At 40.6% G+C, this 24158-nt stretch overlaps 1 protein-coding gene across 2 annotated transcripts in view; it reads right to left on the bottom strand.

The window, feature by feature from the left end:
- Positions 1–24158, bottom strand: part of OCA2 (OCA2 melanosomal transmembrane protein) — a 195874-nt gene that overhangs the window by 162199 nt on the left and 9517 nt on the right. The window contains exon 2 of one of the 2 annotated variants that reach the window (XM_013104470.5): positions 9136–9425. In XM_013104470.5, coding sequence (XP_012959924.3) covers positions 9136–9404 — 269 coding nt within the window. In that variant the 5' untranslated portion in view covers positions 9405–9425. Of the gene's footprint in view, positions 1–4189; positions 4288–9135; positions 9426–24158 lie in introns of those variants that run through there. The other variant, XM_021275880.4, reaches the window with a different exon arrangement.

Raw genomic sequence — 24158 nt, 5'->3', positions numbered from 1 at the left:
CATGGCCTTGAACATTTCCTGGGATGGGGCATCCACAGCTTCTCTGAGAAACGTGTTCCAGTGACTCACCGCCCTATGAGTGAAGAATTTCCTCTTAATATCTCATCTAAATCTCCCCTCTTTTAGTTTAAAACCACTATTCCTGGTCCTATTATTATCTTCCCAAGTGATAAATCACCCTGCATCCTTTTTGTAAGACCCCATTGAATACTAAAAAGCTGCAACGAGGTCTCCCGGGAGCCTTCTCTTCTCCAGGCTGAACACCCCCAGCTCTCTCAGCCTTTCTTCATAGGAGAGGTGCTCCAGCCCTCTGATCATCTTTGTTGCCCTCCCTTGGACCTGCTCTAACAGATCAACATCCTTTTTGTGCTGGGGGCCCAGACCTGGATGCAGCACTCCAAGTGGCGCCTCACAAGGGCAGAGCAGAGTTACACAATCCCCTCCCTCGCCCTGCTGGACACTCCCCTGTTGATGCAGCCCAGGATGCAGGTGGCCTTCTGGGCTGCAAGCACTGCTGGCTAATGTCAAGCTTTTCATCCACCAATTTCAAACAAACGTTTTAAAAAAAAACAAACAAAAAATGAAACGTATGAGAAGCAGAAGTATGTTTTATACTACTTTAAGGTTATGTAATCTGAAAATTAATCAGAATAGTGAAAGAACTAAAGCTACAGGAATTATCTCCCCTGGAAGCATTAGGTAAAATTGTGGGCTGGATAGGAGAAATATCATTATTCATGGTGGAGATAAAAGAGTGAAATTTAACTTAAGCCAAAAATGTATAGACATTAAATTTTTAAAATGCTATAAATTTAGAAAGGAAGGATAGACTCCATCAACATTCCTTCTTCATTGCTATAAGTATGGTTAAAATCTCAACCCTGTAGTGTTACTGCAGCTTATATATTAACTTCACTTTGGTCAATAACACTGAAACCTCAACAGGACAGGTTATGATGTCACTAAGATCATCCTACTTGACAACAAAGACCAAATGTGATGTAGACCATGATACTATGAAGATCTTGTCCATGACGAAATGCATAGACAGCAGGGGCAGGAACCTGATAAATAATTCTGCATACAAGTAAATAAATACCTTTACATATAAGGAAGCTGGTGTCAATACTTTATTTGGATGACCTCAAGGCATTATTTGTATGACCTAAATCTCCCTAGATTCATACAGTGCTTGACAAGTATGAAGACCCAGAATTTTCTTTTCTCTGTCTTGCCTGTTTGAGCCTCTAAAACATTTGTTGGATTGACACAACAAGAAAATTCAGTCCTACTCCAAATTGTATATAAATTGGTACATTTATTAACTGCTTGTGATGTGGAACTCGTGTTCTGCCTCACAAACATCATATTTCCAGCTGAAGAAAAGCATGACAGGTCCAGTGACATTAATGGAGCTCTTTCATCTGTTGTTGATAGACCTACAGGTTCAAAGCTGTGACTAGTACTATATCCAAACACACAAATGCTTCTGACAATCTATCTTTCTTTTCTGCCAAAGATAGTCTGTCTTCTGCAAAAATAGGCTAGTTGAAATATTTCTGGCCCTATAATCCTCTTCAGTACTGTTATACAACTATGAACAGATTTGCAATGGGTGTATGTTGTTATTTAATTTGTGGTCAAAAACAATAGCTTTCCACAAGCTGGTGTTTAATTTTTTTACTCTGAAACATCCCTATTACTTACAGCTCTGGCTTAGCTCGTATCTGGGGACAGTCCATTGTGCCACAACACATTGAGAGTTTGGTCTTATTGACCTGCACAAACAAGCAATGGGAGCTACTCTGTACAGTAGACAAAGAAGTGTACTGTGCAGCCACTCTGTACAGCTCGGCAAAGAAGCCATGTGCTACCAATAGATGTTATAAAACTGTGTATTTATGTAATATTATGACATATCCCTGCTGTTTAGGTTACACAATTAAAGATGCATCAGACAAAAACAGAGTGTATTCTCTGTTACCCTCCCTTCTGGGTTTACAGTTCCTTTTATCAGACTAAATTCAGGTTCATGCTTTTCACTCTAAGAGGTTTACATGCTGTACCAGCTGTCAATACACTCCTAAAGAGGATTGCAGCTCACATGTCATTGACATGGCTGAGGAGGTAGAGTTGCTCCTATCACTACTAGAAAGATTGGAGACAAAAGAATATTTCAAGCTGCTTTTGCTTTTTTATTTTATAAGAGAAAATCAATTGCATAAGACCACAAGAGTGGGTAGAAAAGTCACTGAGAAATATTTACCTACCTCATTAAAGGAAGCACTGCATTAGGTAAGGATTAGACTTCTAACAATAACTTTATCAATAATATAGCGCTTCCTTCTCAAACAGCAAATGCAGCAAATGTTTTGCCACACATACCAATTCAATATAACTGCCAGCATGGCTGTCTGAGACAAATGCTTTCATACTCCATCATTGCCAGAGCTTCACTTCAGGCAGGGGAGCCCTTACAAAAACTCTCCTGGATGACACCAGGAAGTGACTGGCAGATGGACTGTGTTTACTGTCCCTACTAACTGGCAGAGAAAAAGGGAATTGCTCAGAAAGTGTGAGCAAAACCCTCAGCCCTTCACAGCTGCTTCTGAATGATGCTAATTCACAGGCAGTACTGAGTCAGTATCTTCTGCTGCATTTATGAAAACTGTGAGTTTCTGTAAGTGCCAATCTATCTATTTTCTATTTCACCCTGCCTGAAAGAAATATAAAATGTGCAAAGGAAAAAAAAAAATGATCAAGTACATTAATTCTGAACCTACCCACTTTTGACAGGACCTGGCTCCAGCTCACTATTCTGTCCCTGACTTAGCTCTGACCTGCTGTGGACAGAGCTCTGTGTGGTCTCTGACTTCTGCTGGTCCATTAGCACAATTATTCCAGGTTGCCCACGAAGTCCCATTAGTACCTATCAAGCAGAGAATTGCTTGCTTGGTCACTGTAAGCATTTCGGTGACTCATTTATCAGCTTTTGCTGGATTTCAGAGTAAATCACTTGAGCTCCTTATGAATAACAGTTTTGGGGAGAAAAAAAAAAAATGATTTGCCAGACTACAGACTCTGATCTTTTTTTTTTTTTTTTTTTTTTTTAATTCACTGGCTAACTCTTGCCATCTCCACTTACCTATTTTTCCATCAAGTACATTCAATTTAACATGAACTTCAGCTCTTAAATGTATGACTGCCACCATTCTGGAAACTTTTGCTGTAGCTGAGGAATGATTTCCAGTGCTTCTAATGCAAAAGGACAAACCAATCTGATGCTAATTAATTCTAATGGAGAGACATTTAAAGTGTTGGGCAGACTGAAACACGTCTCTACCACCAAGCAGAACTGTGCCCTAAAACAGTAAACTATGGGTGTAAAAAAAAAAAAAAAAAGAGAGAGAGAGAAAGAAAGAAAGGAACCAAATGTATATTTTTGTAGGACTGTTTGGTGCGAGTGGAGTTGTTTGTTTGTTTGTTTTTTGAGGGATCATGGATCCATGTTTTTATTTTGCTAACATTTCTAATCTTTTGTTGGAAGATGGAGTTGTAAATACTCACTAGTGCAAGGTATTCAGAGGAAACAAGGAGTGCCATCAGGTCTGCTGGCTCGTTTCAAGGTTTGGGACTGACAGTTTAACTGCAGCTTTGGGAATGTTAGGATATTTTATCTTAACTGGGGACTGGTCACATTAAAGCCTGGCTTACAACCATGGCATTTACTTCCTTTTATCTGTCTCATTCCACAGTTCACCACACCCTGGTCTCACTCTATTTCACACCATTTTGGCTTCGCCCAGTGTCTTTCTGTAGCCACATACAAGGGCTTGCATTCATCCTCCTCAATATTGCTACTGCCTGCATTTTCATGATATCTCTCCTGCCAGATACTTCTCCATCCACCTGTGTCCCAGAGCCCCCTCTGTGCTCAGCAGCAATTCTCCAGGAGCCAGTCCCGGGCAGAGGCTGTGGCAATATTTTTTGGCAAACACTCAGTATGAACTAAGATATCCAAGCTCTCACCTAGCTACCCTAACTACTGGGAACAACAGTATCCTGCAAACCCTTCATCTCTCCCTTGAGACCCTTTTATCTTCAACAAAATAATCACTGGAAGAAGGAACAAGAGAAAGAAATAAAACAATGCTGATTATCAGATTTACTTAGAAACTAGAATACCTACCTTACAGTTCCTCTTTCAATGGATGTTTCATGATTTAGAGAGATAAAAGCATGCAGAACAAGGCATACAGAACAGTTTTTCAAAGAAAAGGCTTCACTGACGTATACTGAGTGACTGAGTTATTTGCTTCATCTTACACTGATAGCTCCTCACATCAGCTATTTAAGCCCCATGCATGCCCTCCTGCTCAGCTGTGATTGCCTCTATGCAACGTCTTTCTTCTCAAAGTCTGGCTGTCTTGTTGGCTTAACCCTTCAACCTTATAATGTAAAAAGAAAAAAGAAAAAGAAAAAAAAAAAAAAAAGCATAGCTGACATTAAAAGCCTTCCCTCCTCTTGAAAAAGAGGTTTACATGAGGAAACAGCTGTCAGACCCTAAAGAGGACTGAAGCTTGTAGGCTACTCTTTCCACAATCGGTCTAAGAGGTCTAACTAAGAAGAACCCAACACCCAACATAACCATGTTATTAACCATTAGAAAGAGAGCAGCTGTTTGCAAAAATTGTTTTTGTTTGCAATGTCACAGGAAGTCAGTTGTAATATTTGATCTCTGTAGGTTGGTGCACTGTACATTTTTCACTTAGTGCTGAGTTCAGTTTTTAGCTTGACAGTGGAAAACGTGTGAAGCTGTTAATTAGTGCCTCCTAATTCCTTCAACAAAGCACTGTGAAACAAAAATTAATATTGGTGGATTTTTGCTTACAAAAATATCCTGTCAAAATCAAAAAGCAGTTGAGTGTCTACAGGGGACTGCTAGGGTTTTAGTCTGCTGATGACAGAACAGAAATAGTAATACATGACTAATTTGAAACATTGTAAATAATTATAACAAATAAGCACTGAGATGAAAAATAGTACACAGAAACAGAAGAACTAAAGAACTCTGAACACAGGAAAATTCATCATGAGTGAGGTTTCTGTCTGTGTATTTCATTAACAGAAAGGGAAAAAAAAAAGTTAAAATCAGTCTTATGCGGGACATGCATCTTTTGCTCAAGTGAAGCCCAACATTGCCCTTAAGTTATGTCATACAACCATGTTTCTGCCATCCTTCTTCTGGAAAAGAAGCTCTTTTCCAGGAACTGGGGAACATCTAGTTAGAAAGGGGTAGCAGAACTTTCCAATAATCTGTTTTCCTATTTTGCATAACATTGTCTTTCTTTTATACTTCCTACCTTTCAAGCTAAAAGTTTGCTAGAAGCGCTGACTGCTTCTTTCAAGGTACAGCTTCAGTTTTTGAGGGGGATTTTGTTGGGGCAACAACAGAGAACTGTAATCTGAACTGACAGAGTCTCTGCAGTCCTGCGCACCCACACAGTGTGCTCACAGCAAGCTGTATTGTGGCCACATGCCTCCATATTAGCAATGAACACTTGAGAGCATATTCAGCATCAAATGAACCACATTAGATGAATTAGCAAAGACGTGACTTTAAAATTTCTTCAACATTACTTGTTCACTGCAGTGTCACATCATTTCAGGATCCTCACAGGAAATTCAAAACTCAGAAACATTCACTACTGATAAGAAATGAAAAGAAAGACAAAAGTGTCACCAGTCAAGCAGCGAGCAATATCACTAGAAGCTACACGAGAATGATGTATGTGTGAGTTTGCTGTGAAGTCACTTATCTGTCCTGGACTCTTCTCTAATGTTTGCATGATTGACATGAAAAATCAGAATGGTTCCTACATAAACATGCAATTATAATGTGAAAACAACTGCTTTCCCTGTGTGGCTGTTGAATAGAAGAAGATCCTACTTTATTCTAATAGCCAAAGATCAAAATTAGTCTTAGGACACATAAAGAATGTTTTGAATGTTTCTGAGCTATTTTTTCCTCAGTCATTTTCCCCTGTCTGAAGAAGCTTTTAAATTGTCACATAAATTTTACTTATTTAGACAGTAACCATGTCTTCTTTTGACATCAAATTCTAACTCGCATAAATGTCCTTTAAATTAGCAATATGTCATCATAATTATAAATCAAAACTAAGATTTATAATCCCCCACTCCTAAAGGCATAATTTCACTTTCTTACAATACAGTACAATAGCTTATCCTCTCCCAGCTTCTCCAACTAACAGGAAATGCAATTGCAATCTTTCTGTTGTATTGGTGCAAACCAAGAATTCGATAGAGATTTTTAACTCACTGACCTTCTCACTGCAAACCAATCATTTCCCTACTGATACTGGGACCACAGATTCAGGGCAAAGGAAGAGATGAAATTGGTTGATTGTTTTTACCTTTCCTTACAGAAATGAGCATTACGTAAGTGAAATAGAAAGACAAGAGAAATACTGAGAGAAAGAGTTTTGCCTGATGAAACACAAATTCAAGCATATTCAAAATAAGGTGTTATTTTTTATCATGGGGATCTATCTTCTTAATGAGGCATTAAAGTTAAAGAAGATATTTCCAAGGACTATCTTATTAAATAACCAACAAATTCCAGGGCCAAATTCATCTAAATGTAACTAAAGTGGAGTTATTCTAGGGCTTGGTTTCATCACCTTCTTTTCACTGTCTAATTTCTCATGAAAAGTTCACAAATATACTCAATGCACAACTGCCATCATTTTTTTATTTTATTTTAAGAAGATAACAAGATTATCTGACCACCTAAAAGAGGTACAGCCAGAGGTACATCAAAAAAAGAGAGGGACCGAAAGGACAACATGAAATAAATGCCACAGGGTCTGGTTACTTTATTACCCACTCTTCCACCACTTTTGTATTCCAAAGAAGAACTTTCTTTTTTCGGTAACATAGTTTTTAATAGCATCAGAAAGTAATTGGTTAAAAGGGATTACTATTCATCTTATTTCTATAGAAAAATTTAGTTCTATGGTGACCTTTGAAGCTCACTAACTCCTAGGCTGAAAGCAGTTGACATCACCCCTTCCAGTGGATCAAAAAGGAGGATTTCAGATTTGGTTGACACAAAGATATGTTTGGCTTCTCCTGTGGAAGCAGCACTGCTGCTGATGACACCAAGAAGACCGAAGAGCCTTTCTCTGTGGACATAGCTTATACATGCTTATTATATATATTATTATACATACAAGATGGAAGAAAATAGCCTGTGCTTTTGGAAACGTCAGGGCTAACCTAAAAAGCATGGCCACAGAGCAGTGTCGAACCTTCCTGCAAGGTAAGGGACTCGGGAAGGTGTCATGGCACGGTGTCTATGAGCTGAAAGGCACTTTCATGTACCAAGATGATAATAAGATATTAATGAAAAAGAGCCTGATCGACCCATTATGCAAAGGCTGAGGAGAATGAATGAAGTTCAAAATCAAAATCCAAACTTCAATAGTGTTTTGCACTATGTTAAAACCTATATTTCTAGTAGACCACTATATACCACACAGTGCAGTTCAGTGTAAATAAACACCTCAGACAGATGCAGTCCCACTGAACACCACTAGACCTCATTTGCTGTGCAGTTCAGAGGAACATGCCTGCATTTCCTATAGTGAGGAGTACTGGAGGAAGCCTGTTCCTAACAAGAAGGCTGACTCATTTCAGTGTGAAGGATGTTCTGTGCATGGTCCAGGACCACTGTGGATGGTCCAGTCTTCATACAGAGCCCAGAGAACCTAATGCAATGTAACAAAAGCTGGAGGGTATTGTTCTTCAATATGTGATGGAAATTAGAAAGCATTTTGACAGGTAGGCAGCTCAAGACAACACACACACTAACCATAAAACACCTAGAGGATTATGCTGCAGTTAAATGAAAATGTTTGGTCCAAAATAGGGTGGATATCTACTTCCCTAAAAAAAAAGGACCTCAGTTAATTCAAGAACACCTTCCTAAAGGTAATTTTTGCAACTGAGATAAATCCTCTGTTCTGTTAAATGTTTTTTTAGAAAGTCTTGTCTCAGTTCACATTTGAACAATTCAGAAAGCCTTGGAATCTTTTCCCTGAAAGATAATTCAGCAATTTAAGTTAAGTAGATGCATTAAAACAAACCATAAAGACATGCCAGTTTAGTGAACCTTTATATGGAGGGAAAAAAAAAAAAAAAAAAAGATTTACTCTCCTCCTTTTTTAATGGTTAGTACACTTCTTTGCAAGCAAAAGAACAATTGACATTAAAAGTTAATACTTATTCTACTGAAACTCATCAAAAAACTTGTGAACCTGCAAAAGTTTATCCATGGTTTTATCTGCATTCTGTTGAGTAGTCACATTGATTAAAGGGTTATTACTCATAATAGAGGGGTCACATAGATAACATTAGTATTTTAATTGCAACTGACATACATTGGCTAAAATATACACTACAAGCCAGACAAGATTCATCTCCACATAAATATATATATATATATAATATGCATATATATATTTTGCAGGACAAGAGAGGTAAAAATTAAACAAGGAGATTAATTTAAAGATCTTTTCAAGAGATTCTTTCCCGATCCCTAATATATTACTATAAAACATCAGATATACATTTGTCTGTAAGACAGCATAGAGATGTTTCTTTAATTTTACGCCTATTCCTGAGTCACTCACGGTGACTACATTTTACTCAACGGGAAAAGTGTTATCAGAAGGCCTGGAGCTACTGCCTGCCTTTGCGGGAAGGTGGGTGCAGCTTTCTGAAAAAGATGGGGGCTGAGGCCTGAAGACTGCTTTATCCCTGTATGTTTTATATCACTTTGTGACACCAAGCAGGGAAGAAAAACCACATGTCTAATCTTGAAAAGAGCAAAATGGGCCCATAGCTGCTATTAAAGCTGAGATTAGTTCAGAAATACAGTGATCCACCACCCTCCTAAGGCAATTAAGACTGCTCTGATGTCCCATTAAGCTTTCTGTTCACTTTGTGGGAGAAAAAACATTTTCTTATTGACAATACATATCTTCTTTGCAAGGAAGTAAAAATGAATTTGAATAAGAAGAAAAATATTCTGTTTGTCCTAATTCTTACCTTCCCTGTATGGGAACTTGAGTGAAATCCTTCCCCAAAGCAACACAGTCATCCTCCCCTATTGCTCTATTTTCACAAAGCATCTGTGGCTCTCCAAGACTAGCTACCATGCCATGATATTCTCTTAATAGCCGCAGCTCATTGCAACTTCTCGTCCCCGGTTTGGATGCCACTGTTGCAGATAAACCAGTTTCATGTGAAGGGGTCTGATTCAGCTCCATCTCTTGTTGTCTAGAAATTGTACTGTCATCTTTGTTATCCAAGTACATCTGTCCCTGGGGGGTGTTCTCCTAAAGAAAGTGAAAACAAATATATTAGGACTAAATTGAATTGACTCAATGTTTACTTCAGTACAAGCGTGTTAAAAATGCCAAGCAGTAGATTTTTTGTGCACCTTTGGATATCTCTCTTGGTTTATTTCCACCAGGAATAAATCCAAAGTTTTAAACCTCTTTGTAACTTCAAAATTAGTCATTATAAAAAGCACAGAAATATATAAAGAGACCTTTTCCATGTCTGCCATGATTTTCTCCCACAAATTTTCCAGGAACTTGCACTGACCTGTCCCACAAAATAAGCCATAATCACCTATGGATCAGTGTGGGCTGGCATTGTGGCTGGTTAATGAGAAACAAATGCAGCTACAGTGCTATCAGTGAGCTTTGGGTTTTACTTCAGAAGCACAAAAATACCAATTCTTCAAGATCTGTGTGCGTGGAAATCCAGCTTATGCCAGGAAGAATTAACTCAGATTTACAGACCTCTTAACATTGGGAAAGTGGGACTGGGACCAAAATTCTGGCCAAATTTGAAGGGGAGATTTATCTGCTGATAAATCAGATGTGAAGACAGAACATCAGATATGAAGACAGTGAGACCCAAGCTCCTGTTGGATGCAGCAACTGCTCATGCCAGCTCTTCTGCCACCCAGCACCTGGGCACAGGCCTGGTTCCAGCAGGGACTGGCGCAGAGGCCACAGTTCCAGAAAGGCTCCCCCTGCAGAATACTTGGGGTTGTGTTAATGCCATTTCACCACATCATATGGCTTTTACCTTGACCACAGCAGTGGCCATGGCCCTACTGAAACCACTGCTCCCTTCCCGGCCCACAGGCTCCCTCAGAAAGCCGTTGTCAGGCTGAAGTGCTGCCACAGGCAGCAGCCCTTCGTTAAGCAGATCAGATATTCAAGGCTTCTGAAGACAAAATGCCATTTCACCAGCTGCCAGCGGCGCTTATGAAATGTGAATCCAACCTTGATGAAAATTAGGTTCTATTATATGATTATTAACAGTGATTATAATAAAACTTAGTGCGTAACAGTCAAAAAGCTTTTATACTTTGATCATTAAAATTTGATGTGAAAAGTTACAAAAAAAAGCACTTCAGAATACCACAAAGTGCCCAAATCAGACACAGAGACCGAGTTAGAGAGCAGCCCTTCTTGAACACATGCTGAGGAACCTAATTATGGGTCTATTTAAGTGCAAAGTGGCAAACCACCACAGAGGACAGCAAGAGCCTAGGACACAGGCCTGCCAGCCTTGTGTGTCCCCAAGGCAGGGGACAGCAGCCATTTTGGAGCATGTCCCCACTCCTCCCACGAGGGACCTCAGCAAAGAACAGGCAGGTAGACCTGCAGAGCCATGGGGCAGAAATAGCACAGTAATAGGGAATAGGCCCAGCAGGAGAAATCACTGGAAATGGAAATAACAGAAAGACAATTGTGGCTTCGTGCAGCTTTGAGCTCTCCCAGTCTCACAGCTCAAAGAGGATAGAGGACCCTGAAAGGAATGACTGAAATAGTAATAGAAACACAGATCTTGGCTCCAAGCAAAGATGGGCTTGCAAGACAAATCTAAATCAGAATTTCCCCAGGTGGCATATCCTTCTCTAGTCCTTTCTATTCTCAGTATCCTTCATTCTCATATCCTAATCTTCTTCACCTGACTTTATAAGGGCCTGCACTTAGATTGTCTAATTTGACTCTTGCCATCATTAGCAGCCTGGAAAACATCAGCACAAATAAGACTTTGCTTACTTGTCCTTTCTTGGTTTTCTTGGAAAGAGAGGAGAAAGAAAGGGAAGGCAGTAGGGAGAGTGTGCTGAATTGCTGGAAGAAGTCAGCAAAGCTACTCCCTTCACAGGGATCCCACTTTGGGGCATGGCTGGCACGCATCACAGAACACTAATGACACTTAAATTTGCGATGGATGATACTCTCCCCCAGATATTTCCTTGAAGGGACAAGTCCCTTTGTCACCCAGTATAAGGAGCAGAAGCATGGCTGATGTAGTACCAACTACACCATCAGTGAGCTGGTCCAGGCATTTTCTACTGTCTGGAAAGCACTGAATATTGGTGACCCATGACAAAATCCTGAGTAAAAGTCCAGGAAAGCTGGGCTTGTTGCATTGTACCTTGAGATAAAAGGCTGGTGGTGTGGGGCAGGCCAACTCAAAGCACATGGAGGCCAACACCACCCCATCAACACCCTTATGCCACCTCTGGTAAGCTGCTGCCCTACTAGGTAGCCACTTGCTGCCTGTGCTAAAATCACAGTCTTTCTTCCACTCTAATAGATTAGTCTGGAATGCAAATATTTCCAACTGCACATGGAAAATATAATAGTTCTTGTCTTCAATCTCACTATATATATTTACATACCGGTTTTATTAAGACTGTAAATTATAATTGAGCTATCTTCCCACTTGTTACATTTTTCATAACATTTGGTTTGTCTGAGCACCTGCTGTGAAAGTATACAGACCTTCAAGTGATGTCAGGCTGTGGAAACATGAGCTCCATCTGTACTAGTTTTTTTAAAGATGAGAACCTGAACACAACCTCTAAAATTGATCCCATGTCACCCCAAAAAAATGGGAGTTTTATCTTGAGTTGAGTAAGGACTAAATCAGTTCGGGTCTTATAAGTACAGAGCCTTAGCCTGAAAGAAATTTATTTTAAGAACTAACATCAATGAAAAATAAAAGAATGCCAAGGACAAGAAGCTTGAGAGAAAACCTGATGCCTGGATACCAAATCATAAATCACATTATTGCACATTCACAAAAGCTTTGCAAAAAGATAAAATAATACAGCATCATTTTGCCACAAGAGACAGGTTTGATTGTGATTACCCACGTAGCTAAAACATTGCTAAGGCAACTATCACCATGGTATCTAAGCTTCTAAGACATCGGTGCATTTACCATTCAAGAAAATCTCAAATGACTGCACTTCTCTGTAGTTACAGAACTTTTCTTCACTTTTTTTTCTTCTTCCTTTTTCTTACCTTACAATGCCTCCATCAGCAATGAGACATAGGTGAGATGTTACCATGTGAAGGTGAGGAGAGATTTTAGCCAAGGAAAGTTCATTTGGGGTTCATCTGTCTGGAGCCACACACCAGCAAGAGGTTTTTAGCCACAGCTAGAAACTGATCCAGCAACCACCCATCCAGACTTTGCCCATGAAAGGGCTAATACAGTATTTAAGCAATATTTGTTATCCTTTTTCATCCTTTTCATCCCAGTCCAAGCAGTTGAACATCTGTTTTTAAAGTGCTAGTACAGAATTTCTTTTTTTGTTAAGTTTTCAGATGTTAATAAGATCAACAGGCTATCTGAATTATTTTATTTAAGAGGGTTTGTGTAGCATGCATTTTAGTTGCAAAACGTAATGCTGGAGGCAAATGATGTAGCTGGTAATATATCATTTAAAACATTATTTTCCTGAGTATCACTAAGCACAATGTAGTATCTCTGCAATCAAAAATGAAGAAGAATTTAATCTTAGAGCCCATGAGGCTACAAAATATGACATCTTCTTGAGCAAATATCCATAAGCAGTATGTTTTCTGTCTTGTGCATCTCATGATCCATCAAAGCCTTTCTCCCACCAAGACTGGAAAAAATATTACCTCTACACTCAGTCACCTTTGAATTACCAGGCAGAAAGCCAAATTCTAAAAAATATATACTGGAAGAGGGAACGTGTGGTGCTGCCCAGCAGGATATGCCACCATGCCTGCCTGGCTCAGGCAAAGGAGAGCGTGGCTTTTTAAGCAACAGTCATGTTCACCCCCCCAGGGCTCAGATGTGCCAGGGAGCCTCTCTCCCAAGGCAAATTAAAGCCAGATATTGCCTGCCTGGGAAGGCTCTCTACATCACCTGAGCCTAAATAAACTTCTCTACCACCAAATCCTCCCTCAGCCTACCCCTGAGCCAGGAGCAGAGGCCAGAGGTACAAGCTGCTGAGAAGGAGCTCACAAAGTGCTCACAGAGCACCCCAAGGTAGATGTGCCGCCAAGGCAGCTTTCTATATATGCATCTCCCTCTGGGTATGCATCTCATGACAGCTTCGCCACAAGTCAGACAGGTAATACTGTACTGGCCTCCTGTGGCAAAGATGCCTAAAAATGTTCTCAGCTGCAGGGAGGAAAGTAACAACTACCAGTCTATGGCCCTGAGAAACAGCAGGGCTTCAGCACTACAGCTGAGAAGTCCTCCCATGGCAGGGTTGTTCCTGCAAGGCCATTGCCATGCATAACCCTGACCCTGCTGCCCAAAGGACAGGCGAGAACCGTTCCCAAGACTGGGTAAAAACCTTTACCCTAGACTGCAGCCAAAAAAAGACACCACACACACAAAAGCTCCCACACCAGCACTGCCAAAATATGCTTATTTATATTTATTTACTTTGCTTGAAGAAAAGGTGCTGGGGTGTCTAGCACTATGATGTGCAAGCAAGAATTCTCAGTGTTTCTTATTTGGTAGGTTTTGTCTCATAAACAGAAAGTGTTTCTAACCGTAGGAAGCAGGTGAGACTGGTTTGGGCTTAGAGGGTGTAACAAATTATTTTGACATACATGATTTGACAGTATATCCCACTGCTGCTATTTTCCACAAAAACTGTGCCTATCCTACTTACAGGATCTCCATTATCCCATAGGGTGGCACTAGGGATTGCATGGAATAATGCTGCACAGAGCAGTCCTCCCTTGTGTGTCTGAGTGGGAAGACTACAGAGCAGGGCTGGCCACAACAGATTGTCACTACTTTTCCTTGAATGTCTTCTTTTCTTTGGCGGTGAGACAGCATGGAGCCATTTGCTGTGGCCTCACACTTTATGTTGTCACTCAGGGATGGGCCCACATGTGTCCAGGAAAGTGAGGAAGGGCTCCAGCCACAGTGCCTTGCAAGAATTCAGCAGAGGCCCCTAAATCTCACTGCTGCAAGACGGTGGCTGCCCTTTTGGTGGCTTCCTGCATTTGGGAGGCAGCACAGACTTCCTGCATTTGGGATGGCTCACAGACTTCACAGTCTTACAGACTTCCCAGCTCAGCAAAAGCCCTGACACCTTGCTTCTCAGACCTTTCACACACGGGTCCATGACCTTGGTGCCTTGCCTCCTTTGGACTGGCATCCCATATGCAACCACAGAGCTCAGGGAAGATACGGGAGCAATGGCCTGGCAGGACGGATGTGCCTCGCTGCAGAGGGGTGATGGCCAGGGTAGGAGGTCCTCAGCTGGGGCAAGACGGACTGGAAAGTCAGAGTGAGTAAATGGGAGGTCTGCTTCAGGACGAGGAGTGAGGGAAGTTGTGGGGGGTCTGGGCATGGCTGGTGACAGAGTACGAGGAGGAAGATTTTGGGCTGGTTATGATGGTGATGGTCATGATGGAGAGGGCTGTGCAGTGGGCAAGCTTATTGTGTAGTCCTGATTCAAATAACTAAACAGGTAGCACCATTTGCAGGCTATGAGACCATAGACAAGTAACTCAGGGGAGAAACCACTTCCAGGCCATCAGACAAAAGAAAAAGACTTGGTGCTATTTTTGTTTTTAGAGTGCAGTCACACAGCTGCATCAGTGCAACTCCGTGGGCAGCAAACCACAGCACAGGAGCAACCCCAAGCAGCCCAGGTGGCAACTCCTTTACAGAACGAAAATGTCTAATTGCATCCCAAGAAAGCGTAAAACCACTGTGCTGGCTGAGAAAAGTAGCTGAAAAGCGAGTAGGGAAAGCCACGGCACCGCCACCGCCGCAGCACTGCGGGTACGCGGGCAGACGCTGACCCCTGCTGGCAGCCTCGCCGCCTGCCAGAAAAGGGTTTTCCCCAGAAAAATAAATAAATAAATAAATGCATATATACACAGGAACACACGTTTTTAAAGCAGGGTGTCCCCCAAGCCGCACGCGGGTCCACTGGTGGGGTGAGGGGTGATCGCAGAGCAAGTATTTGCACACTTAGGGTGTGCAGAGGAGAGTCTGGCTGTCATTGAGTCTCCCCCCGCTGCAGAATTCACCTGGTTGTTCATGGATAAAATATCTATAAATAGCTGGGAGACAGTGTTTCTGGGTAGGCAGGAATGGTCTCATAGGGCTTTTGTACACAGCTGAGGCAGGTAATGTTTGTAATGTATTTTGAGATATTGATTAGCAGTGGTCAGCTGGATTTTATGGATCAGTAAAATAAAAAAGTGAAACTGTTTAGGGGGTCTCATTCGGTCAAGTTGAAGATGCCATTGACACAGAGAGTCCTGTCATCACCAGGACAGCAACTAAGCATCCTGTTTGAGAGCTTCAGATACCCCAGAAATTAGGCTTTTTTTTTTTTTTTTTTTTTAAGAAAAAATGTTTCTGCATAACTGCATCACAATGCCCTGCTCTTGCTCTATCTAAATAGTCAGTTTGGGGAGCCCTTTAGGAGGAGTTCTTGATGAAGGAATAATTTTAAATGAAGAGCTATCAGCTTGGTCATTAGGAGCAGGGTGCACTGTAGGAATTATGACATTCAAACGAGCCAGTTCCAAAAAAAAAAAAAAAAAAGCCCAGAAAAACAGTAATTTCCTTTTTTTGTCTCAATAGGCACAGTTCTCAAGTGTCTGATCAGACACAGATAGCTAAGCTGCAATACTTTGTATGGTTAGGCCCCAGTTTATGCCCTGGGTCCACATACAGCCCATGGAAAGGAACAAGCCCTGGCCACCAGGCTCACCTGGGCACCTGAGACAGGGCAAATTCATCATACTCCAGAAGTTCCTGCATCTCCCACTGACCACCAAGGGACCTGGGGGTGAGGGAGATGTGTACTGTACCACAAAGCAATGCTGTACAGTTACTGAGGCCAACATCAGTGCTTGGCCATTTGAAGATGTGCCTAATGCTGTCACATCTCTGAAACAGTACAGTTGTTGAAGCAGATTTCTTGCTGGTAAGCTGACCAGGTAAAGGGAGAGGGAGAATGAAAGTCAGTAATAATACAAGTCACTGGACAACCTAGTCAGGCAACGCTATTCAAGAACTATAGATGCATCATCAGCACACAGGGCCTGTGAAGCACCCTCACTGGAGACAAAATGGCTCCCACCTCGTGGAGGGAATGGGAGGGAGAAGCACCGTTCCTGATGAGCCTGGAGATGCAGGGTGCTGTGTTAGAAGGAAGCTATATCAGAAGGAAGATGATACAACTTTCAAATAGATTCTTTTGGATTTAGGGCTTGGTCTTACTTAGGGGAAAAAAAAAAAAGAAAAAATAATCTAGAAGAGACTTGTGAAATCTAGCTGAAAACTATTCAGGAAATGCAGTTTGCTTTAGTTAAGACATACTAAGAAACCGGGCAGGTTTGAAAGGAAAAACAGTATCTTTCCTGTCATGACCCATATGCAAACCCAGAGACAGTTTTCTTCTCTCCTTCAGCTATGAAAGTTCTTTTTATGCCATAAAGTTAATGTTATTCCTTTAAAAATGTATTCTGTATTCTTTTAAAAATGAGATCAATAGCAAATACCATGTTACAGGAAAGCTACCTAGCCTGCTGAGATGCCGAAGGCCTTTCATGAAGCCTCTGTGCAAGAATATGAAATGATTGACACTGATGAGGAAAACTCCAGCACTATAGCATTGCTAGAGGACTTTTGAGAGTCTTTTTGACTTCTCTCTGGCACTTTCATAACCCATCATTACATATTTACGGGAAAGCAACAAGATCTCATGTGCTTAGAGCACCCTGAAGCACGTCTGTGGGTAACCCCTGAGGTCCCAAGGCAGAGGCTGACAAGGAACACCTGGCTCCACAGCCCTTGCCAAGGCCTTGGGCCTCTCCAGCTGCTGCAGGCAAAGGCAGCACAGGGTGACCACAGGTGAGGCAGGAAAGGCTGTTGGAGAAGAGTATTCTGAAATCTGAAATGACTTCTAACAGGCCTTTGTTGGTGATTGCAGATTGCTGGTCTTGTTTTTACTTTGGGTTCCTTATCCTTCAGACACATCACAGTTTATAGCAGTGCTCTAGTCTCATATTGGGTGTGTATAAAGGTCTTTATATCTTTAAATATTACTTGCATACTTTTTTAAGTAAAAAGCAAGACTGTAGGAAGGGGTTGATTAATTGACACTATACTTTTAAATCATTAAAATAACCCTGGCTAGTTTCAGTGGTGTTTTAGAGAAAAGAAAATTCAGGTTGCCAAGTTGAAAACGAATAATATTAAGGGACCTTTTTATATTACTTTTTTGCCCATACTCTGCTAATAAATGTTACAAGTTCTTAACAAATTATTCTACAGACTTTCAAGCTGAACACCAAACTCCCTAAAACAAAGTGCAGAAAAATGTGTTATTGCCCCCGGAATGACATGTCTAGATGATTGTTATTCCCACAGTGTCAATCTTTCTTATGTCTAACTTGATAAACTGCAGGTGCTCGAAATTGCTGCAGCAGCTAGAATACTGATAGGCAATAAGTGTTCATGTCACATTTCTCCTGTCCGCTGTTAGCCTAAATTTACTTCATAGAAAAGATGATGATAAGGAGTCTCTTTGCACAAAGGAATTAGAGCATCCATATGCCTTGGCAGCTGTACCATGGAAAAATAAAATACCAACAGGTGCAGAAGAGCAGAGTTCATGGTACTGATGGTTTCTCCTATATTCTAAATATACAGCAAAGCAGAATAAAATACATCTCTTTCATACAGAACCCCAGCACAAATAGAGGTAGCGGTGACATAGACACAGTTTTAGCACACCTCTTTGGCCTAGTATCTATCAGACTGGAATTTGTTTGTGAAATGTCCTTTGGCACAGCTACTATTTCAACTACAAACAAAGCAGCATACTAGGTATGATTATATTTTACAAAGTGAATGTAAATATTTCATACACTGTTAATGTGGCTGGAATTTTTACTTCCCTGTGGGTAAAAATAACTGACCCTCATTTGTTGACACTGGCTATAATATATTCAAGATAATTAAACCAAGAGGGAACATTAAGGGAGCTAGTTAAGTATTTTGTATGTATCTATGTTCTATGATCAAAAAAAAAAAAAAAAAGAAAAGTTTTTGTTTGCTTTCTACAAATAATTTGTTGGAGTTATTAATTTTTTTTTTCCTTCCTGTACTAACAGGTTTCATGGCTATATTCAGAAATTAATCATCACCACAGGACAAAACTACAATGAAATGAATGCTAAAATAATATTCTTCTGAGACAGCCATGGCAAATAGCAAAACATTCCAGAAACCAGAAAATGACCACTGTAAATGGACATATCTGTACTGATTTCAAGCATCATTAGTACTTATTCTTCTTTCCAGATAACCAAAGGGATTTGATTCACTCTGTATGAAAATTATACTTTGATTTCAGCTGGGAGAGGGTAAGACCTGACTGAGCTATTAAACTTCAGTTTCAGCTAGAAATTTCAGTGTTATTCTAACAATCTGTTCTTGTGTGAATTAAAAAAAAAAAAAAAAATCAATCAAACACTAAACAAACAAGGAAAAAAAAAGTTAAAAAAAAAAAAAAAAAAAAAAAAAAAAGGTAGAGAGACATATTTAGCACTTACTTTTCTGGAATTTGGGTGTTCCCTTAGCACCCTACTGCTGTACACAGCTTTTTGCCTTTCTATACATTTCTACTTCTTTCAAATGGTCATGCACTAAAAAGAAGCACAGCTTCATTGATAAAACTAGTGTGCCCATACTGTTGATGGCACTGGTTCATGTTACAGTCCTGACAAATTCATTAATTTCTCCCTCAGCTTTAAAACATTCTTACAAAACCAAGAAGCTGAAAGCACATGCTATGAGATGTAGATTTGTGAAGCTGGCAGCTTTCTGGAGTGCTAAAGCTTATGAAAATCCAAATCCAAGGTAAAATGTGTGGAATGTGAGCCTTGGGGCTTTATCCAAAATACATGGAGGCTAGTGAGAGTCCTTCCACTGTCTTCACTCGACTTTGGATCAAGCCCTTCAAATATGTAAAACAGAGGCTTAAAATGCCAAGCTTGCAAGAGACACTTGGTTACAGATAGAAGTTGCCAGGATCATGCACAGGGGACATACAGGAAGGGAGGGATGTCAGACCACCCCCTCCGGGTCCACAGCATTTCTCCTCTCATGGCAGACAATCGTTTCATGTTGATGGGAATTGGGTCGTGAATTATTTTATTTAGGTATCCCTGGGAAGAAGATATTTCAAATACAGCACAGAAGCAGAGCTTTCCTACCAAAATAAAGAGCACTAAAATCTCAAAACTAATCAAGCGACTTCATTGTTTCAGCAACTAGGAATTGCTTTAAGTGCTTGGGAGTGAAACCACAGCCCAGCAGCTGCCACCAACCTGGAGATGAGAATTGGGATTGCTGTTCCCTGCTTTGCTGTCTGTCTGTCTTGGGGCAAAGATGTGCCTTGTCTGCTAAGTAACTTTCATCCAGCAGGGTTCGCTCAGCAAAGCTGTAAATTGTTTTTAAGTTCTCAGGCAGAAGGCACTGGGAAGTGCATTGTAATATCAATAGTAACTGCATTTTCTCAGCAAAATGTTTGCACTCTATATGAGAGTACATTTCATGGGAAGGGGGAATAAGAGTGGCCTCTTCATTCAGATTATCTTAACCAAACCACCTCTGACAAGTGCTTATGTTCCTTGGCATTCACTTCAGATGGTGCATTCCTAGGCAGAAAGTTCATTGCACAGAAGATTCATTAGCAAGTCCTTCTGTGAATCCCAATAAACACTGTGCCCTCCAAGTCTCCAGAAGGTCTGAAGCAAGCATGCATTTCTGAACTAGCTACTTAAAGATCTGAGGGAAACTTGGCTGGAGGAATAGCCACATGATCCTCCATCCCCTTTAGAATTTTTGGCTTTCAAACACTAAGTCCAACGTGACTTGACAGCCTTATACAATCAAAAACTCACCATAGACCAACCGAGCAATGCAATACTGGGAAGGTTAACCAGAAGAGGGAGGGAGATGAGTATCCAAATTCCCTTTCTTTCTGTCTCCTCATTTGAAGATTTTACCTTATAACTACTCAAACAGAAGTGAAAACTTCCCACGGGGAATCTGGCTGTTGGGCAGCGCAGCATTACTGGCTGACAAAAGGCAAGATCCTTTTCCTGACCATGCAGAGCAATCCACACAGGGCTTGTGTGAGCACGGCACTGATGTTAATCAGGGCAGACCCCACTGCAAGGACAGCTCTGAGCTTTTGAGACGTTGGGATGAGTGTGCATACTTTGGGTCCAGAAAGAAGGATCTTGGGAGTCCACGAGCAGAGCCTTCAGTGCATTTTTTTATCTCTAGTCCTTCATCATCATACTCTCTTTTTAAGAATCCCTATTGAAAAATAACCCTTAGAAAATACAATTTGCTGGTCATAGACCTCAACAGGGTGCTGGAAGAAACTAATATCTTGACTGGATCCACTGTGCTCCTAGTACCTGTCCCTATATTCAGGAGGTGACACCTCATTCCCACTGTGGGTCACGGGAACTAATGCAAAAGGAAAAGGAGACAAAACTGTTGGGTCTGACATTCACACTAATTACTCTTCTCCCTACGCTAAAACCAGTGAGAGATGTGTTTGCACTTACTCTAAATCCTCTTTTCACAGTCAAAGCAGTGTAAATGACTGCTGGGATTGGTGGAAATAAGGACTGCTATCTTCAAAGTGATTGTTTGACCTACCTAAACTTTGCAGCAATTCCCCTGTAATTTTTTTTTTTTTTACCCTGACACATTGTGGAAATCTCACACTAGCAGTCATGAGAAAGTGGAAGACAATGACTAGATAATTTGGTGCATCCCAAAGTCTTTAATTTAATCATGGATTGTACTTCGGGGGATGTGTTATTTAAAGATATGTATGAATTTCATATCAGACTGCAGACATTTGTTTCTTTTACTTCATGAAAGATAATTGCTGGATTATGGATAATTGTTAGATAAAATACTCTTTTCACTTATCAGAGTTCACAAAAGTTACCTCATAGCGAAATAGTTCTGAGTTAACTCAGCAATGAAGAATTCTAAATTATTAACTTCCTCTGACATCCAAGTAGTCTGCATTTTAAAGCTAAATATCATTTATCTGGAAGTAAATCAAGTCTCTCTGGTGCTCAGAGTTGTAGTTCAACTAATTTATTCCTTAGCAAAGTCCAGAAATGGTTGTGTTTACTACATTCAACTTTTTTTTGAAAGTGTTCATGAAATGTGTTAGATTTAATATGTTAAGTGTTTTTTTTCTGGTTTATGGGACTTTACAGCAGTCTGTGGGTAGACGCAGAAAAATCTTTTTGCCAAAAAGATTGGTTTCTCTTCTGTATCATTAAAGACAGATAAATTGAACTCTAGTTTGATTTCTAGAACAGTAAATAAATGGCTAAAGAAAACCAATTTGCATGAAGAGGGAAAAGGTGTTTATAGTCCATGAATGATTGATAAACATAGGTAAAACATTTCAAAAGGAATGCAAAAGTTTGTTCTTTTCTAAATGTAAGGAGAAATGGTAACAGCTATTTAACTGGAAGTCCTGCATTGGCCACAGCTGTTGTGAAAAGTATCCCTGTGTGAATACAGACCTTTAGCTTAAGTTTATATGCCCTGATATTAATGAGATACACTTTTTTTAATGGATAGCCTTGCAGTTTGAATTTTGTATTATTACAGCCTGTTTTAAGGCAGCCATCTGGGCCCAGTCAAATCAAGGATCTCTGCATACAGACCTAGGCACATAATAGGTCGAGGACCAAAGAGTGCAGCCTATTTACAGACCAGACAGTGAAGCTATATAGCGAGGAGCAGTGGCCCTGCAAGGTGCTCCAGCATTTAACAAAGAACTCAGCCTGCATCCGCCTGCACCGTGGAGCAAAAAGGACAAATGTAATCCCTGAAGGCTTAAGGCCAAATAGCACACAGGTATTGAGGCTTGATCTCTTGCCATGTTAGAATTTGTTTCCTACTAAGTGCTAGGGCTCTCCTTTTGGAAAGGAATTTGGAAGAAGGGAGGCAGTGCAGAAAACTCACAATGCAAATAATTCAAGGGCTTGAGAAATGCCTTACTGCAAAGTCCCATTTAAAAAAAAAAAAAAAATGGAGCGATGACTCAGTTATTAGGCCACCTCCACAGAGAGCAAATATCTGGTACTAATGCATACGTTAACTTAGTGGGAAAGGCAAGATAAAAACTGATGTCTGGAAGATGAAGCCAGATAAATCCAAACAGGAAATACAGCAATTTTTTATGACGTTTTTAAGCGGTCACATAGATTAACTGCTGAAACATGAAACAAGCTACTGAGGACAGCAGACTAGCAATATCTTCCCATCTAGACTTATCACTGGGACAAGACATGCTACTCAATCCAAGACTTGGGAAAACTGTATAAAATGTGAAAATGTGTGATACAAGAGTGCAAGTTAGAGATGAGAGTCCCCTTTAAACCCAAGCTATGTGAAAGTCTGGCTTTACACATTTCCTTTCAATCCCTGATCTCACTATCGTTTAGGGTTCATTTTCCAGATTGTATTAATGATTGTCAGTATCAACTGAAATTTGTTTTTTAGACCTTAGCTTTGCAGATCTTTGGGGAAAAAAAAAAAAAAAAAAAAAAAAACAGATACCGTTATCACAGTAGAAGAAGTTATTTCAAAAATCCTTACAGTAATCTATTCCTTTTGGACCTATAAAACCTTTAGGATGCTTCGGGAAAAAAAAAAAAAATCTAGTTACTGAGATTTTTTTGTGCATTTTCATGCTTAAAAAGCAATGCTTCGGCTGGCAATTTTCATTGAACACTGCTATTTATAGAGCCACTTCAGCAATGAAATAGGAAGCTGTAATCGCACTCTACATGCTTTGGCAGCTCTTGACATGGGCAGGATGTCTGAAAGGTACTGTATTCAGACTCTTCTTTTCCTTTCTTAATAAAAATCTGTCTTCAGAACTTCCGTATAAAAGGGGAGAACTCATTAGCTGAGAGGCACACAAAATGCAAAGAGCTCATTATGCTTTTGGGATAAAGATAGCAAGTTTAGCCAGATATTGTATTTTAATTGGATTTCCCAGCAATAAGAGCAAAACACTCTCAAAATGAACCCTCCAAGGGAGGAGAAGGCAGGACTCTGCTCTTTCTCTGCAGGCCCTGTAGCTGGTGGGACTTGTGCAGATCTTTCCTCCTTGTGACTCCGGTACCAGTGGAGCACCTCACCCACTCTGCAGAGGAAGAAACCACACTGATCAGTGCTGCTGTCTGCAGCCTCCCTCCCTTGCCCTGAGGCACTGAACCTGCAGAAATTCTTCTAATAAACAAAAAGAGGGCTGGTTATGTGCTCCTCATGTCAACCCACCTCTTGTTTCAAACCTGAAATATCTTGACCTTGCTTCCCCTTGGGAAGCTGCTAAAACAGACCCTTTTGACAAAGGGGATGCCATGGGGTCACTGGCGCTCATGGGCACTTATGCTTAGCAGATGAACTGCCAGGAAGACAGCACTGCCTGTCCCGGCACCCACGCAGGTATGTGCTGCTCTTCCTGCATAACAGCACAAGTACAGTCTGTCCAACAGCCGTGCAGAGGATGTCTCTGACCAACACTGTGTTTTTACACCAGGCACCTAAGACAGAGCAACTGGCCTGCCCATCCAACAGCAAAAATGTTTTTTTTAGAAAAATGGTTTGGATGAAACCTTGGTGCCCTTGAAATTCATCCTTATTGAAGTCAATGGCAAATACTT

This window comes from Anas platyrhynchos, chromosome 1 (assembly GCF_047663525.1).
Source record: "Anas platyrhynchos isolate ZD024472 breed Pekin duck chromosome 1, IASCAAS_PekinDuck_T2T, whole genome shotgun sequence".
In the NCBI taxonomy this organism is placed as follows: domain Eukaryota; kingdom Metazoa; phylum Chordata; class Aves; order Anseriformes; family Anatidae; genus Anas; species Anas platyrhynchos.
The sequence above is the reverse complement of the archived record's forward strand: the minus strand, read 5'-3'. Positions and strand labels throughout refer to the sequence as shown.